This window comes from Myotis nattereri (assembly GCF_964212035.1).
Source record: "Myotis nattereri genome assembly, chromosome: 1".
Lineage (NCBI taxonomy): Eukaryota > Metazoa > Chordata > Mammalia > Chiroptera > Vespertilionidae > Myotis > Myotis nattereri.
In genome coordinates, this window is record NC_138075.1 from 131,076,230 (window position 1) to 131,092,262 (window position 16,033).

The 16,033-nt window shown below is 43.0% G+C and overlaps 1 protein-coding gene across 3 annotated transcripts in view; it reads left to right on the forward strand.

Annotated features, from left to right (window-relative positions):
- Nucleotides 1-14,589, forward strand: part of LOC308523140 (coiled-coil domain-containing protein 144A-like) — a 64,325-nt gene extending 49,736 nt beyond the window's left edge. For all 3 annotated transcript variants that reach the window (XM_081096830.1, XM_081096831.1, XM_081096832.1), the window contains 2 exons: nucleotides 12,883-13,159; nucleotides 13,725-14,589. In XM_081096830.1, the coding sequence (XP_080952956.1) occupies nucleotides 12,883-13,128 (246 nt within the window). In that variant the 3' untranslated portion in view covers nucleotides 13,129-13,159; nucleotides 13,725-14,589. The remainder of the gene's footprint in view (nucleotides 1-12,882; nucleotides 13,160-13,724) is intronic.
- The last annotated feature ends 1,444 nt before the right edge of the window (nucleotides 14,590-16,033 follow it).

The following is a 16,033-nucleotide window of genomic DNA, read 5'->3' on the forward strand; positions in this document are numbered from 1 at the left end:
TGGGTGAGGGGCTGAGGGCTGTTTTCAGGCTGGTGGGTGACTAAAGCTCCCAACTGCTCCTTTTTTTCTTTTCTTTTTTATTCTGGGCCAGCTTTAGCTCTGGCTCCAGCTCTGAGGCCTCTGCTGCTGAAAGCAGGTATCTGGTTTGTTTGGGTTCTATAATCGAAACACTGTATCAGCTCCAGCTCTGAGATCCCGGCGGGCTGAAAGCAGGTTTCTGGGGTTTTGTTTAGCTTCTATATTTGTAACAATGTTTCAAACTGCAAGCTCAGAGGCCAGCAAGGCAGGCGGGGAACATTGTTTTCCTCCATCACTGAAAGAAGCAAGCCTCATGTTAGCTTCAAGTTGCCTGGCTGCTGGCCACCATCTTGGCTGGAAGTTAATTTGCATATCTCGCTGATTAGCCAATGGGAAGGGTAGCGGACGTACGCTAATCACCATGTTTCTCTTTTATTAGATAGGATTATATAACAATTGGACCTGTGGGAGAAGCAATAATTGGGAAATGGATAATTAAAATCCTTAAGTCCTGTTTCTTTTATATTTAACTAGAGGCCCTGTGCACACAAATTCATGCACTTGGGGGCAGGAGGAGGGTCCTTTAGCCCAGCCTGCACCACAGTCTGGGATCCCTCAGGAGCCTAAGCTGCATTCTGGCCCCTCTCTGTGGAAGGTGACCGGCAGGATGATCAGGGCACAGCACCCACAGGCGAGCAGCCGGCCCTGTCCCCAAATTACCCCTCCTCTGCCGCTGAATGCCACTTCTGCCCCCCCGCCCCCCCGATCTCCATCCCCTCCCTCTGCCTGCCCCCACCCACCTTGGCTGACCTGCTTGCTGGCCCCACCCCTCACTGACCATTCTGCAGTTCGGTCATTTTGCATATAAGGCTATTATATAGGATTGTCTTTCTTTAGCTTATCTTTCTCATCAGTTTCACTTTCACCAGCTTCCTAGAAAGAATCCCTGTCATCCTTGTTTCAGTGTCATTTTGTTCATTTGTCCAGAAGCCCTTGCTGTCAGCCTCCTCAGGGGCCATCAGGCCTCCACTCATCATTTCTTGGAGGCACTTTTGGTTTTTATTCTCACTCTTCTCTACATTATGTCAGGTTCCATCCACCTGCAGTTTAAAGGCACTCCCAACTTGTGTGTGTTTCTTTTTTAGTGTCAGCAGTCTGTTTTTATTTTATTTTATTTTATTTTATTTATTGCTTAAAGTATTACATATGTCTCTTTTTTCTTCCATTGACCCCTCGCCGTCCACTCCCACCTCCCAGGACAAGCCCCCACTACCCCAGTGTCTGTTTCCATTGGTTAGGCTAATATACATGCATTCAAGTCCTTTGGTTGATCTCTTGCCCCCCGCTCCCCATCCTCCTTGCCTTTCCTCTGAGGTTTCATGGTCTGTTTGGTATTTCTCTGTCTCTGGATCTATTTTGTTCATCAGTTTATGTTGTTCATTATATTCCACAAATGAGTGAGATCATGTGATATTTATCTTTCTTTGACTGGGTTATTTAGCTTAGCATAATGCTCTCCAGGTCCATCATTGCTGTTGCAAATGGTAAAAGTCCATTCTTTTTCCTAGCAGCATAGTATTCCATTGTGTATATGTACCACAGGTTTTCAATACACTCATCTGCTGATGGGCACTTAGGGTGTTTCCATATCTTAGCTATTATAAATTATACGGCTATGAACATAGGAGTGTATGTCTTTTCTGATTGGTGTTTCTGATTTCTTGGGATAGACTCTTAGAAGTGGGATTACTGGGTCAAGTGGAAGTTCCATTTTTAACTTTTGAGGAAACTCCATACTATTTTCCACAGTGGCATTCCCACCAAAAATGCACGAGGGTTCCTTTTTCTCCACATCTTTGCCAACACTTGTTGTTTGTGGATTTGTTGATGACAACCATTCTGACAGGTGTGAGATGGTACCTCGTTGTTTTGATTTGCATCTCTCAAATTATTAGAGACTTTGAGCATGTTTTCATATGTCTCTTGGCTTTCTGAATGTCCTCTTTTGAAGAGTGTTTATATAGGTCCTTTGACCACTTTTTTATTGAATTGTTTATCTTCTTTTTGTTAAGTTGTATGAGTTCCCTGTAAATTTTGGAGATTAGGCCCTTATCAGAGAACAGTGGCTTTGTAATACAGCTTGATATCTGGTATTGAGATCCCTCCTACTTTGTTTTCTTTCTCAGGATTGCTGCAGCTATTTGGGGACTTTATTTTACTAGTATTCCAGATAAATTTTTGGAGAGTTTGTTCTAGGTCTGTAAAATATATCAATGGTATTTTAATGGGGAGGCATTGAATCTATAGATTGCTTTGGGTAGTATGGACATTTTAATGATGTTGATTCTACCAATCCATGAACATGGTATGTTCTTCCATCTGTTTATGTCTTCTTCTATTTTTTTCAGTGTCCTGTAGTTTTCTGAGTATAGGTCTTTTACCTCCGTAGTTAAGTTTATTCCTAAGTATCATAATTTTCTTGGTGCAATGGTAAATAGAACTTTTTTGTAATCTCTCTTTCTGTAAGTTCACTATTGGTGTATAAAAATGCCATAGATTCCTTGGCTTGATTTTGTATCCTGCTACATTGCCAAATTCATTAATTAAGTCTAATAATTTTTGATGGACTCTTTAGGGTTTTCTATGTACAATATCATGTCATCTGCAAATGACAGTTTTACGTTTTCTTTTCCAATTTTGATATCTTGTATTTCTTTTTCTTGTCTGATGGCTATGGATAGCAAACAGGAGTGGTGAAAGTGGGTATCCCCGTCTCATTCCTATTCTTAGGTGAAATGGTTTTAGTTTTTGCCCATTGAGTATGATGTTGGCTGTAGGTTTGTCATATAAGGCTTTTATTATGTTGAGGTATGATCCCTCTATTCCCATTTTGCTGAGGGTTTTTATCAAGAAAGGGTGTTGGATTTTGTCCAATGCTTTTTCTGCATCAATTGATATGACTATGTGATTTTTATCTCTCAATTTGTTTATTATGTATCACATTTATTGATTTGTGGATACTGTACCATCTTTGCATCCCTGGGATAGATCCTACTTGGTCATGGTGTATGATCTTTCTGATGTGATGCTGGATCCAATTTGCTAGAATTTTGTTGAGGATTTTGGCATCTATGTTCATGAGGGATATTGGCCTGTAATTATCTTTCATCATGTTCTCTTTTTATCTGGTTTTGGTATTAGGGTAATGTTGGCTTCATAGAATGTGCTTGGAAGTGTTCCTTTCTCTTGAGTTTTTTGGAATAGTCTGAGGAGGATAGGTTTTAGTTCTTCCTTGAATGTTTGGTAAAACTCCCCTGTGAAGCCATCTGGCCCCAGTTTTGTTTTGTTTTTTTGCTGGAAGCTTTTTGATGACTGCTTCAATTTCTTCCATAGTTGTTGGCCTATTGAGGTTTTTAGATTCTTCCTGATTGAGTTTTGGAAGGTTGTATTTTTCTAGGAATATGTCCATTTCCTCCAGGTTGTCCAGTTTGTTGGAATAGAGTTGTTCATAGTATTTTTTTTTAACAATCCTTTGTATTTCTGTGAAGTCTGTTGTTATTTCGTCTCTTTCATTTCTGATTTCATTTATTTGGATCCTCTCTCCTCATTGCTTCTTGATGAGCCTGGCTAGAGGTTCATCAATCTTGTTTATCCTTTCAAAGAACCAGCTCTTGGTTTCATTGATCATTTTTTGTTTTCCTTTTTTTTGTTTTTGTCTTTATGTCATTTATTTTCCTCTGGTCTTGATTATCTTCTTCCTTCTGCTCACATTGGGATTTTCTTGTTGCTCTTTTCTAATTCTTTAAGTTATAGAGTTAGACGATTTATTGCAATTTTTTTTTGTTGTTTTTTGAGGTAGGCTGGTAGAGCTATAAACTTACCTCTCAGGACTGCCTTCGTTGTGTCCCATAGACTTTGGATTGTTGTGTTTTCATTGTCATTCGTTTCCAGGGTGTTTTTAGTTTCTTCTTTGATCTCTTTTGTAACCTACCCATTGTTTAATAGCATGCTATTCAGCTTCCAAGTGTTTGAATTTTTTTATTACTTTTGTTGTAGTTTATTTCTGATATTATGCCATTTTGGTCTGAGAAGATGCTTGATATGATTTCAATCTTCTTGAATTTGGAGAGACTTTTCCTGTGAGTCAATATGTGGTCTCTCTTTGAAAATGTCCCATGTGCACTTGAGAAGAACATATATTCCATGGTTTTGGGGTGAAATGTTCTGAAGATGTCAATTAAGTCCATCTGATCTAGTGAGTCATTTAGGATTGCTGTTTCTTTACTGATTATTTGTTTAGAGGATTTCGCCAGTGAGGTCAGTGGGGTATTAAAGTCCCCTACTATAATTTTATAGTTTTTGATCTCTCCCTTGATATCTTCCAGGAGGTGTTTTTGTTTGTTTGTTTGTTTTTGTTTGTTGTCGTCGTTTTTATTTGGGTACTTCTGCATTGGGTGCATGTATGTCTACCAGTGTTATTTCTTCTTTTTGTATCAATCCCTTTAGTATTATGTAGTGGCCTTCCTTATCTCCTGTTGTGGCCTTCATTTTGCGGTCTATTTTGTCAAGCATAAGTATTGCTACCACAGCTTCTTTTCATTTCCATTTGCCTGGAAGTTATTTTTCCATCCCTTCAGTTGTGTAAATCCCTTGTTTTGAGGTGGGTCTCTTGTAGACAGCATATACATGGGTCATGATATTTTATCCATTTAGCCACTGATTGTCTATTGATTGGAGCATTTAGTCCATTTATGTTTAAAGTTATTATTTATAGGTATTTGTTTGTAGCCATTTTTATTTTTTATTCCTGTTTTCCTTCTTCCCTTCCTATTTTCTCCTTTTACAGCAGTCAATTTAGCATTTCTTACACTGCCAGCTTGGTGGTAATAAACTCCTTTAGTCCTTTTCTGTCTCTAAAGCTCCTGATTTCCCTTTCAATTTTGAATGATAGCCTTGCTGGATTCAGTCCCTTGCTTTCCGTCACTTTGTATATTTCATTCCATTATCTTCAGGCCTGATGTGTTTCTGTTGAGAAATCAGTTGATAATCTAATGGAAGATCCCTTATAGGTAACTTTCTGTCTCTCTTGGTCAGCCTTTAAGATTCTTACTCTGTCGTTGGTGTTTGCTAATTAATTATGATGTATCTTGGTGTCAGGGTTTTTGTTTTTTTGTTTTTTTTGGTTCATCTTGTTTGGGACTCTGTGTGCATTTTGGACTTTTGTGAATTTTTTTTTCTCAATATCAGGGAAGTATTCTGTCATTATTTCTTCAAACAGATTTTTTATTCCTTGCTCAGTCTCCTCTCTTTTGGCACCACTACCATGCAGGTGGTCATTTCCTGTTGTCCCATAGCTGCCTTACGTTCTCCTCCTGCTTTTAAGGTTTGTTTTTCCCAGTTGCTGCTCTGCTTGGGTATTTTTTTTAACCTTGTCTTCTAGTTTGCTGATGCAGTCTCAGCTTCCTCTACTCAGCTGTTGATACTTTCCATTGTGTTCTTTATTGCAGATATGTCATTCTTCATTTCCACTTGGTTCTTCTTCATTTCCCCTTGATTCTTACACATGTTGAATTTGTCTCCCATCCTTTTCAGTGTCCTTATAACTATTGTTCTGAATTGTTTCTCTTACAAATTGCTTGCCTCCATTTTGTTTACTTCCTTTTCTGGTGATTCCTCCTTTTCTTTTGTATGTGGGGTGTTTCTCTTCCTCCCCAATTTTTGCTGCTCCTTTGTGGGTTTTTACTATGTATTAGATCAAAATTCTATGTCACCCATATTTTTTTGAGTTTTTCTTGTATAGTAGATGTTTTGTGGGATCCAGTGTTGCAACTCTCAGGTATTATGGTTGGGTATTTTACGATGTTCCCTACTTGGGATATTTGGGTTCTCCTGGTGTAGTTGTGTCTTGAGTGTTATTGTCCCATTCATGGATGGAGTGTCCTCTCTGTGTTTCTGGTTATGTGGCTCACTCTCTACCACATTGACAGAACAACACAAAATACAACTCGACAAGATACGACACAAAGGGAACAAAACACAAATGTACTCACGATACTGATAACCCCAATAAAAGTGACCACCAGAGGAAATAGAATTAGGAGAGATAAAAGAAAGCAAAAATGGTACTGAGAAAAAGGAAAAAGGTAAGAGTGCAAAGAAAAAGAAGCAAAATGAAGGAGAAAAAATATACATGTATGGGGAGAAAACTCCACAGGACAAAAAAATAAACAAAAAAATTCAAACAACAAGCACCCAGAAAAAAAGGGGGTAGGGGGGACAGAATCTGTAAAGGCAGAGTTTATTTCCAGAGTAAGGTAGAGAAATTGAATGAATAGGACAATGGTCATGGTTCAGTATAGAGGTGGTAGAAAGAGAATGAGTGGATAAGAAGAAAAATAAAAAACAAAATAATCAATAAATAAAAAATAAAAAGATAAAAAAATAACCAAAAACTTTTTTTAAAAAAATTTATCTATCTATATAGTCTTCTATTTTTGGAAAAGGAGAATAGAGGAGAGAGCAGATAGGCTTGAGTTTAGTGAGTAGAACTAATTAAGCCATTAGGAGAAGAAGAGAGCAAGATAGGAGAGGAAAAGCAACAGCATAAAAAATTGACTAGTAAAGAAAGAAAAAAGAGAAGGATGCATTGATTTGAAGCAGGGGAGAGGAAATTAGATACATGAGTAAGCCAACAGAGACTATAATAATAATAACATGTCAATAAAGCAGATAAGGAAGGTCAATTTTTAACAAGGTGTAGAGAGAAAAAATATAGCAGGGATAGGAGAAGAGAAACAGGATGAAAAAGGGAGAAGTGAGGAAGAAAAGGGTGGAAAAAAGAAATAATAAGATAAAATAATGTTAAAATAATAAAAATGGAATGAAGAAAAATAATACAAAAAATAAAAAGTTAAAGAATAATAAAGAAAAAAAATTTAAGGTAAAGATAAAAAACAAAAAACTGAAGTGTCATTCATTTCAGCCCAGTTTTAATGTCCCGGGGGGTGGGGGGGGGCTGGTTTAAGACTCCTCTCTACTGTCCTGTCTGCCACTTCTCAGTTTCCTGGTAGGTAGTCAGCATGTGTAGAAATTCCCAGTGATCCACCACTCCTCTGTGTCTGTCTCCACAGTCTTGGTTGCAGGCTGGCAGGACCAATCTGCCTACTTTCACTGTCTGCTTTCATTCTTATTTACACAAGCATTTATTTCTGACATGTGCTTTAGGTGGGGGTGTTGCTGTATTGGTTTCAGGACAAAACAGCACCTCAACCCAATTCCCAAGGGCTCCCTGGTTCTATTCAGAGTCTGTTTCCTCTGCAAAGCTCGAGGTTGGGTGAGGCTGCACCAGTTGCCTTGCGGGTGCTGCCAGGGGCTGGCTCTTCAGGAGAAAATGGCTGCTTAGGGTTGGAGGCTCGGGAGGTGCCAGTGCCGGATTCCTGGTTACCTTTCCCTATCCTGCTCCTCTCCACAGCCTTTCCCCAGCCTCCACAAAACTGCACCTTCACCTGCACCACAGCCTCGGTGAGTGTTTGTAATGGAAAGGTCCTATGAACTGGGTTTAGTGAGTAAAAGCAAGGAAAATGTAAAGGCAAAACAACCGCGCCACTGCGAGCTTCTCTCCCCCTGGTAGGCGCTGCTCCACAGTTCTTCAGGCTGCCTTCCTGGTGGCGGCCTCTCATGGCTGTGGACTCAGATCTAGATGCCTGGCTGCCAGCCATCCTGCGGACCCTCCACCGTCCAGTGGTACCGTGTCCCCAAGGGCCGGACTTGGTGCCGCGCAAGTTCTTTCTGACCCGCTGTCCCAGTGGTCGCGAGTCTTTCTCTCCAGCCCAGATCCCGGATCCTACGATTCTCCAGGTGTCCCCTGTCATTTCCAGCCATGGATTTTCTCACCAGCTGTTAATTCCTCAATTCTGGGTGGATGCTGTTCGATTTAGTTGTTCCTTCTATCTGCTCCATGAGAAGGCACATGGCACATCTGCCTATTTGGCCACCATTTTGAAAACCAGCGCTCTAATCTTTTTTTTTTTTTTTAATTAAATCTTTACTGTTCAGATTATTACAGTTGTTCCTCTTTGTTTCCCCCATAGCTCCCCTCCACCCGGTTCCCACCCCACCCTCCGCCTTCACCCCCTAAACCCCCCCCCCTCCTCATCCATAGGTGCACGATTTTTGTCCTGTCTCTTCCCGAACCCCTCACACCCCTTACCCCCCGAAGAATAGTCAGTCGACTCCCTTTCTATGCCCCTGATTCTATTATAATCATCAGTTTATTCTGTTCATCAGATTATTTATTCACTTGATTTTTAGATTCACGTGTTGATAGATGTGTATTTGTTGTTCATAATTTGTATCTTTACCTTTTTCTTCTTCTTCCTCTTCTTAAAGGATACCTTTCAGCATTTCATATAATACTGGTTTAGTGGTGATGAACCCCTTTAGCTTTACCTTATCTGTGAAGCTCTTTATCTGACCTTCAATTCTGAATGATAGCTTTGCTGGATAAAGTAATCTGGGTTGTAGGTTTTTGGCATTCATCACTTTGAATATTTCTTGCCACTCCCTTCTGGCCTGCAAAGTTTCTGTTGAGAAATCAGCTGACATTCATATGGTATTCCCTTGTAGGTAACTGAGTTTCTTTCTCTTGCTGCTTTTAAGATTCTCTCTTTGCCAAAACTGGTTTGGCTTAGTGGATAGAGAGTCGGCCTGCGGACTGAAGGGTCCCAGGTTCGATTCCGGTCAGGGGCATGTACCTGGGTTGCGGGCACATCCCCAGTGGGAAATGTGCAGGAGGCAGCTGATCGATGTTTCTCTCTCATCGATGTTTCTAACTCTCTATCTCTCTCCCTTCCTCTCTGTGAAAAATCAATAAAATATATTTAAAAAAAAAAGATTCTCTCTTTGTCTTTTGCTCTTGGCATTTTAATTATGATGTGTCTTGGTGTGGTCCTCTTTGGATTCCTTTTGTTTGGGGTTCTCTGCGCTTCCTGGACTTGTAAGTCTATATCTTTTACCAGGTAGGGGAAGTTTTCTGTCATTATTTCTTCAAATAGGTTTTCAATATCTTGCTCTCTCTCTTCTTCTGGCACCCCTATAATTCAGATGTTGGTATGCTTGAAGCTGTCCCAGAGGCTCCTTACACTCTCTTCGTATTTTTGGATTCTTTTTTCATTTTGCTTTTCTGGTTGGGTGTTTTTTGCTTCTTCATATTTCAAATCTTTGACTTGATTCTTGAGATCCTCTAGTCTGCTGTTGGAATTCTACATAATATCCTTTATTTCAGTCAGTGTATGCTTAATTTCCAGTTGGTCCTTTTTCATAACCTCAAGGGTCTCACTAGATTTCTTGAGGATCTCACTACATTTATCAGCGGTCTCACCAGACTTTTTGAGGGTCTTACTAAATTTATTGGCGGTTTCTAGAAAGTTCTTGAAAAACCCTAGAAGTGTGGTTTTGAATTCTATATCCAGTCATTTACTTTCCTCCATTTCTGTCATTTGTGACCTGTTTCTTTGTCTCCGCATTTTTTATGCTTCCCTGTGTTGGTAGAGTGGCTTTCTGTGCTAGGTGTCCTATAGTGCCCAGTGGCTCAGCCTCCCCAATTACCTGAGATGGACACTCTTGGTGCACCCCTTTGTGGACTTTGTGCACAGTATTGTTGTAGTTAAGTCTCGATTGTTGTAGATATCACTGGGAGGAATTGACCTCCAGGCCAATTGGCTGTGAGAGTCAGCTGTGTCTACGGTGGGAGAACTTCTGTGCTGAAGAGACCCTTATGAGGCAAAACTTGCTTCAGTGGGGCTTTGGTGCTCACTGAGTCAGCCCCCTGAGTGTGTCCCTTATGGATCTGAGGAGTTGTAACCTGGATGGTCCCAATCTGACCACTGGGTACACTGGCTCTTGGATCTAAGGAGGTGCTAATTTAGCCTCTGTCTAAGGCTACTCAGCAGGAGCTATGAAGAGATCTGCAGATTCCCCTTCCTTGTGTGGGGTTTGAAGGTACCCAATTGAGGCCCAGCTGTGAAGCAAAGCAAGCTGCTGTTTGGCCGTGGGCCTTCTCTTGGAAGTTCTGGGTCTGTCTGGCCCAGCTGCAGTTTGTTAGGTAATTTTCAGTTTTCAAAGGGCCAGGCCATTCATATACAAAAGCCTCTGTAGCAGCTTGGGTGGGGCGGGGTCTCAGGGAATCAACAGAGCTGAGCAAGCATCTATGGCTGATCCTCAGCCCTGCCCTAAGGGTCTCCACGTCTCAGTGTCGCGGTAATCACTGCAAGCACCTTTGAGAGAAAGCCGCCCTCGAGTTCCAAGTTCTTCCCGCTGCCAGACAGTCCAGTTTCTCCCTGTATGAGTCTGGGTCCCCAGAGACTCACCCAGAACTGGAGTTCAGAGCAGTCGGGGGCATGTGACTCCCGCCCGATTCAAAAAGACAGCCCCGTCCTCAGTTGCCAGCCCTTGCCGTGTGTGCCTCCGTACCTCTGCACTTCCACACCTCCTCTGAGTCTCAGTGTGCTTTACTCTTTACTTCTAGTTGTAGACTTTCCACTCAGCCAGCCTTCCTGTGGTTCTGGATGATGTCTTTTAGTTGTATTTTTGAATTTGTTGTGGGAGGCAGCAATTTCCGGTGTTTATGTATGCCGCCATCTTGGTTTCTCCAAAACCAGCGCTCTATTCTTATTGTCAGTATCTGTTCCAGTTACTTATTGCTGCTTAATAACCACCTCCAAACCTCATGTCTTAAAGCAGCATTTACTTGTTCACAAATCGGCAGAGGCCAGCTCATTGCTTTTCCACTTGCCATCAGCTGGGATGATTTGAAGCTGGGAAGTAGCATCATGTAGAGCAGTGGTTCTCAACCTTGGCTGCACATTAGAATCACCTGGGAATTTTTTTAAAATCCTGATTTCTGGGCCTCATCCTCCGGAAATTCTGTTTCTTTGTTATGGGGTGGGGTCACAACATTAGTAACAAAGAAACAGAATTTCCGAAGGATGAGGCCAAGCAATCAGTATTGTAAAAAGATTCCCAGGTGATTCTAATGTGCAGCCAAGGTTGATAACGACTGTTCTAAAGGCTTGTTCATTCACGGGTTTGTCAGGTGCAGTGGGCTTTTGACTGGGACGCTTGCTGGGGCAGTCTCAGCTGGACACCTGTATGAGGACTGACCATGTGGCCTGGGCTGCTTGGTTCTTCACAACACGGTGGTGAGTTCTCAGGCTGAGCTCCCTAGGGAGAGAGTCAGATGGCACCAGACATAGCAGTCACACAGCAGTCACCATTATGACTGACATTCCAGCAAGTCTTTTATTGTTAACTAGAGGCCCACTGCATGAAATTCATGCCCTGGGAGGTAGGGTTCCCTCAGCCCAGCCTGTCCCTCAGTCAGGGAGCCATCAGTGGATGTCCTACTGACAGCTACAGTCTGGTAGCAGAGGTGCAGAGCAGGCGTCCCGTGTGTGTGTGTGTGTGTGTGTGTGTGTATGTGTCTGCTGGGGTTCTGCCCCCAGCCACATTGGAGGCTCAGAGTAGGCTCTGTGTGTGTGTGTGCGTGTGTGTGTCTGCTGGGGGCCTACCCTTAGCCACACCATGGAGGCTTGGAGCAGGTGCCCCTCTCTGTTGATCTGTCAGGCTCCTGGCCTCCACTCATGTTGTACTCTCCCTTGAGCTGTGGCCAGGGTGGGGTGCTGCCTGCAGTCCACCCATTCCTTCTCTGGGATCACCATGGTGACCCAGGAGCAGGCCTTACTGGGTGCTGCCTACAGGCCACACTTTCCTGCTCACCGATCACTGGATTGCCAGGGCACCTGGGGTCAGGCCCTGCTGGGTGCTCCCGGTGGACGGGCATTTTCCTGCTCTCAAATCGCCATGGTGTCCAGGCTGGGGGCGGGGCTTAGGCAGCGCAGGGCTTAGGAAGCACACGGGGGTCCCAGCTGGGGGCGGGGCTTAGGCAGCGCGGGTATTAGGTGGCACCCAGGGTCCTGGCTGGGGGTGGGGCACCGCTGAAGCCCCGTGCCCAGGGCTGCACACAGGGACAGGATGGTGGCTTGCGCTGTCCCGCCCTGCCTGCAGTATGCAAATTAGCCACCATCTTTGTTGGTGGCTAATTTGCATATCATGCTGATTAGCCAATGGGAGGCGTAACGAAGGTATGGTCAATTACCATCTTTGTCTATTATTAGATAGGATGATGATGTTGTTTTGTTTAGTATCTTCCCTTATTTTGTGAAAAGTAACAAAGAATTTAAAGATAGCATTATTGAATTCAGCCTCCCACCCCCACTTTTTTGGTTCTAAAAAATGTAGGGCTTATGTCGCTAAACTTTAACAGTAAAAGTTTTAATTTCTCTGTAATCCAGGGAATCATGTCTTCTTGGAATGCAACTTAAATTAGCATCTAATGTTTCTGGTTCAGTAAAAGACCGATGGCATTAGAATCCATGCTCATAAGATGAATTAGTTTTATTTTGAAAGTGTTATCTTGGGAAGCATTTGGTGACAGTCCTGAGTACCACAATAAGATATATCTAAAACTTTTTTAAAGATTATGAAGAGTTAAAATGGGGCAAGAGGTAAGAAACTTCTCACTAAGGGGCAATGTGTAGTCATTTTGTGGAGGAAAGACATGAAACAGTCATAGGAAAAGGAGTATAAAGTCAAGTGCAGACGTTGTGTGCAAAGACGACAACAGTAAATATATTTTTGTGACTCCTGGTCGTTTTAACTTTGGTCTTGATTCTGAGTAACTCAAGGTTCCACATTCGAAGACTCTACCACTGTACAGATAACATTTTATTGCAACTGAACTCATTTCAAAATTTCATACTGGTGTCCACACCTTCATAACCAAACTATATTCTTTTATTCATGCAGAATGATGAGCTTATAGCAAAACTGCAACCGTCATCTTCAAAATGCATACGTCTGGATGAGGAAAAGACACCTCAACAGGAGTTATCAATGGAAGCACTTCTAAAGAGATGTGAAGAATTAAAGGCTGAAAAAGAGAAGTGGAAAGATAGAGCAGAAAACCTCGTAACACAAATGAATATGCATATGGAAGAAGACTGTGTAGGAGAAAAGTATAATTTAAAGTTTGAAGAAATTACAAGGATGTAGGGGGAAAAGTGACACAACTCTATTTTTACAGGTTAATTTATTGATTTAATGTGCTTTAATTTACTTCACTGCAAATTTCATTTTGGATAAATACAGTGTTTTCCCTTTTCCTCTACTTCCTTTAATGGAAATTTATTTTGTAGATTTCTAGAAGGAAGGTTGCATCTGTTTTTCCTTTGCAGTATTTTAGTTTCCAACATTACTATCACTAAATTGATCTTTTTCAAATGATTCTTAGTAGAGGATCATTTTATTTTTAAGACCAGTTGATGTTAAACAGAACTATTTGAAAGAAAAGGGGAAAAGGAGATTTAAAAATTGTCCCATACTCTTGAATTTATATCCTTCTACTTTAAATTTTTTAAACTGAAGCTATTATTCTTTGAATTCTCAGATTACATGAGTACTAATAGAAGAATGATTAACTCTACAACTCAGATTTAATTCAGTGTACATTGATGATAAATATTTTAAGTGTCAGCTTTTTTTCACAATTAAATGATGATCTCTGAGTCGTTGACTCAAAACTAAAGAAAACAATTATAACTGTTCAGGTTATACTTACTTTAAAAATGTATCCTTTGTATTTGCTTTAGACACAAAGAGCATCTCAAGAAACCCCAGAGTAGTTAATATGTATTCATAATGCTTCAATAAGAAGTCAACTGGAACTTAGAACTCCTCTTTTTGAAAACTTCTCCAGATGACAGCAAGAAGAGAATCGGAAATATATGTGTGACTCTACCAAGAAGAATTGGAACACAGAAAATTATTGGAAAAGCAATGAACTTTATACGTCAAATGCAGACTCAGAGAAAATAAATTTAACTCATTAATTAGCCTCTAAACTTAAAACATAATTACTATTGTGCCAGGGTCATGAGATTAGTACGGCATGAAAGCTAACTAAATACTATAACTTTGGCAAATGATGTTAGTAAATAAACTTACCTTTCAAATGTTCCTTCAAGACAGTTTAATCTCTCCTCCTTTTTTGGTTTTACGTGCCTTTGGTGTTTTTCCCCTTAATATTTTTATGTATTAACTTGATCTACTAGTCTTTAAGCTGAAGCTCTAAGATTTAGCAATCCTATCTACTAAAAGAGAAACATGGTAATTGGCATACGACCGCTACCCTACCCATTGGCTAATCACCAAGATATGCAAATTAACTGCCAGCCAAGATGGCGGCCGGAAGCCAGGCAGCTTGAAACTAACATGAGGCTTGCTTGCTTCAGTGACGGAGGACTCCAACGTTCCCCGCCTGCCTTGCTGGCCTCTGAGCTTGCAGTTTGAAACATTGTTACAAATATAGAAGCTAAACAAAACCCCAGAAACCTGCTTTAGTCCACTGGGCTTCAGCCAGCAGGATTGCAACATTGTAAGCAAAGGCCAGAAACCTACTTTCAGCAGCGGAGGCCTAAGAGCTGGAGCCAGGCCTCAAAGCTAAAGCTGGCCCAGAAAGAAAGAAAAGAAAGAAAGAAAGAAAGAAAGAAAGAAAGAAAAGAAAGAAAGAAAGAAAGAAAGAAAGAAAGAAAGAAAAGAAAGAAAGAAAGAAAGAAAGAAAGAAAGAAAGAAAGAAAGAAAGAAAGAAGCGGTGGGGAGCTTCAGTCACCCCCAGCCAGAAAGCAGCCCGCAGCCCCTCACCCAGGCTGGCCAGGCACTCCAGTGGGGACCCCCACCCTGATCCAGGACACCCTTCAGGGCAAACCAGCTGGCACCCACCTGTGCACCACGCCTCTACCCTATATAGTAAAAGGGTAATATGCCTCCCAGCACCGGGATCAGCAGAGCCACGAGGCCTCCCGGCCCCGGGGATCAGCATGACAGGGGGCAGTGCCCAAACTCCCTGATCGCCCTGCGGCTCTGTGTGTGCCAGGGGGCGGGGCCACAACCTCTCTATCCACCCTGCTCTGTTCGTGACAGGGGAAGGCGCCCAACCCCCTGATCAGCCCTGATCTGTGCCTGATAGGGGGGAGCTCCCCAACCCCCTGATCGCCCTGTGGCTCTGTGTGTGACAGGGTGCCGCACCCCAACCCCCCCCCCCGTCCCCCACGGGCCCTGCCCTGTGTGTGATGGGGTAGAGCCATAACCACCCCATCGGCCCTGCCCTGAGTGTGAGAGTGGCAGCGCCCCAACCCGATTGGCCCTGCTATGTGGGTGATAGAGGGCAGCGCCCCAACCCCCTGAGGGGTCCTGCTCTGTGTGTGACAAGGGGCAGCACCCCAACCCCCTGAGGGGTCCTGCTCTGTGCGTGACAGGGGGCAGTGCCACAACCCCCTGATTGGCCCTGCTTTGTGCGTGACAGAGGGTGGCGCTGCAACCTCCCCATCGACCCTGCCTGGAGTATGAAAAGGGACGGTGCCCCAACCCCCCAATCGGCCCTACCCTGAGCGTGACTGAGGGTGGCATCACAACCTCCCTATCGCCCTGCTCTGTGCATGACAGGGGGTGGCGCCCCAACTCCCCAATCAGCCCTGCTCTGAGCCCGACCAGGGGCTGCACCTAAGGATTGGGCCTGCCCTCTGCCACCCAGGAGCAGGCCTAAGCCAGCAGGTTGTTATCTCCCGAGGGGTCCCAGACTGCGAGAGCGCACAGACCGGGCTGAGGGACCCTGCTCCCCCCGCGAGTGCACAAATTTTTGTGCACCGGGCCTTTAGTGTAATCTAATAATAGACAAACATGGTAATTGACTGTATCTTCACTATTCCTCCCATTGGCTAATCAGCGTGATATGCAAATTTACCGCCAATGAAGATGGTGGCTAATTTGCATACTGCAGGCAGGGCAGGACAGAACGAGCTGGCGTGAGCCGCCATCCAGGCCCTCTTGTGCAGCCACAGAAGACCCTAACTGCGGCCTGAGAAGCGGGTGCCAGGCCGCAGGCCAGCGCCCGTGTGCAGCC